Source organism: Penaeus chinensis, chromosome 15 (assembly GCF_019202785.1).
Source record: "Penaeus chinensis breed Huanghai No. 1 chromosome 15, ASM1920278v2, whole genome shotgun sequence".
Taxonomy (NCBI): Eukaryota; Metazoa; Arthropoda; class Malacostraca; order Decapoda; family Penaeidae; genus Penaeus; species Penaeus chinensis.
In genome coordinates this window covers 4,645,601-4,648,100 of record NC_061833.1, presented here as the reverse complement: position 1 = coordinate 4,648,100, position 2,500 = coordinate 4,645,601, and the positions used below count along the sequence as shown (strand labels likewise).

Genomic DNA, 2,500 nt, shown 5'->3' with positions numbered 1-2,500 from the left:
TGTCACGGAAGGCCCCGTTTTACGCGTACTTGGTGTTATCAGCTGGCGGGGTTCTGTCGCTATCTCTGAGTATCTCTGGTCGTTGTTCTTCCTGGAAGAGAATTCGGCAAGGATAGCAGGGAAAGTTGTATCTCCTCGGAATCTCCGGCGACTTGCCACTATCGTGCTTTAGGAAGTCTAGCAGGATCTTAACGCTAGCCAAAAATGCTAATTGTGGAGAGAATGATAGCTTTATTTGGCATAAGCAGTTAGGAAATCACACGCCCTTGGGACAAAAAAAAAAGAGAGCCTAAAATCTGTCTATTCTTTTGCAGTGACCCTTTTCTGAACCTTTCCTTATTTTCGTTTCAGTCTCTGCCTCTTCGTTCCTCCATTCCTTTTTTTTCTCTCTCTCCATTTCCCGTTCTGTTTCTCATTATCAAACTCAGAACAATAATTCAATTAGAAACGACCAAAGTCCCGGATATACAGGGAATTCTGTAACCTCATACTAATTACCGCACCTTCCGTTTATAGAATTGTGTGCGTACTGCACTGCACGCGCACGCCGCACACACACACACACACACACACACACACACACACACACACACACACACACACACACACACACACACACACACACACACACACACACACATACACACACATACACACACACACACACACACGTATACACACACATACACAGAGAGGGGGGGTAGCAGAAAAGAAACCTTAAGATTACTTTCTCCTTACTCTACAAGACCAACATCCCTCCTTCCTCGTTTTCTCATATTACCATCTGCTGACGACTCTCATCTTATGCCGGAATCCAGTTACACCCTGATTTATACTCTCTAATTCATCTTTGTTTCAGTCTCCTAGTCTGTCATTTCCTACTTCCCAGTGTTTTGTCTTCTTATCCAAATTTCTAAGCTCTTTTCTCGCCGTTCACACCTCCCAGTCACCATTTGTCGAATGCATAATCTGTTTTTTTCTGTTTCCTAATCTCTAATCCGCCCTCTCTCCTCCTCCCGCAGTGGCGAGCCCGCCCGAGAAGAAGAAGGACGCCCTCGAGGAAGCCAACGTGCCCATCGCGCCCTCCAGCAAGAATGGACAACTCGCGAGTAAGTTTTTTTTCTTTCTTTCTTTCTTTCTTTTTTTTGGGGGGTGGGGGGTGGGGGTGGGGGGTGGTCGGGGGGGGGAGAGATTTCTTGTTTGGGAAACTACCGTGTTCTAGGGGGACTTCTTTGGTCTCGAAACTTCCATGTTGAGGGGGACTTCTTTGGACTTAGAACTCCCTTCTTCTGGGGAACTTCCTGGGTTGTGTTGAGCGCGTCCGAAACCTTGCGTGCTGAATTTAGCGAATTTGTGTGTTTGTGATTGTGTGGGTGAGGCGAAGGGGTGTGTGTGTATAAGTGCATGTGTGTGTGTGAACGTTGGTGTGTTCATTCTTCGTCGCTAGATTTAGATTTGATGGCATTATTTGTCAGTGGTAAGATATTCTTAATTATCTATGAGTAGTACGTGTTTTTGAGCTGATACAATAGGTAAAAATTTAAGTGCGGTTACTGCTGTCACATAGTTATTTTATTATGAAATCACATTTTTTCAGTAAGTTTGAAAGTTGACTTTTATTTATCAGCAAAATGTCATAAGCACGCGTAACCATTCAGTAATATTAACCCTAAATCAATAACATCATGATTGAGATTCGAATGATATGACTGACATGCTAATATACCAATGTGTTATATATCGCACATGTAAAGTGAAATAATGATGCGAGTCAAATACTTTTGATTAAAAAAAACGTATTTATCGGATTAGAAATTATTCCAAATTAGTTCTCTTTTTACTTAACAGCATGAGCAGTCCCATTCGTTCATTTGTTCTTTTAATATCATAGAGAGTATTATAACAGGGATCCCAGGAATTAAAAATAATTAGCAGTGTAGAGGAAAATATAGCTTATTGTTAAGCTGTTAATCATTGTTTATTGGAAGGGAAAACATAGTTTGTGTGTATTAGAAGAAGGAATTGAATTTACAGAATCTGACGTTTCTTAAGCTTAAAAGCATCGTGTAGTCTAAGGGTATTAGAAAAAAGAGAAAATATGAGATTTTGACATTTCCAATATTCATTTCTTTTCAACTGGAGGAAAATTATCAGATATCTTTCTTTTCATCCTTTTTTATGAATTTGCCTTCATTTTGAAATATAATTAAAATAAGAAAATCTAGTGTACTTTTTGTCTAAAGTGCAACGTCAAAAACGTAATTTTCCCCGCGCGCCTTTTTTTTTTTTTTTTTTTTTTTTTTTTTTTTTTACCATTTCTTCTCCTCACCTGATGAGCTGTCAGTCAAGCCGGCTTCGATAGCGCTCGGGTCGGCCGATGAAAAAAATGGAATTGAAGGTCTGATGTGATACAATAAGATTTTGGGATGCAAGGATCTTACTTCCTGGAATTTCTCTCCCTCTCTTCCCCACTCTCTCCCCCACTCTCTCTCTCTCCTTC

The 2,500-nt window shown here is 40.5% G+C and overlaps 1 protein-coding gene across 1 annotated transcript in view; it reads left to right on the top strand.

Moving 5' to 3' along the window:
• Positions 1 to 2,500, top strand: part of LOC125032662 (calcium/calmodulin-dependent 3',5'-cyclic nucleotide phosphodiesterase 1-like) — a 213,724-nt gene that overhangs the window by 151,129 nt on the left and 60,095 nt on the right. The window contains 1 exon segment of the mRNA XM_047623908.1: positions 1,023 to 1,109. Within this exon segment, the coding sequence (XP_047479864.1) occupies positions 1,023 to 1,109 (87 nt within the window).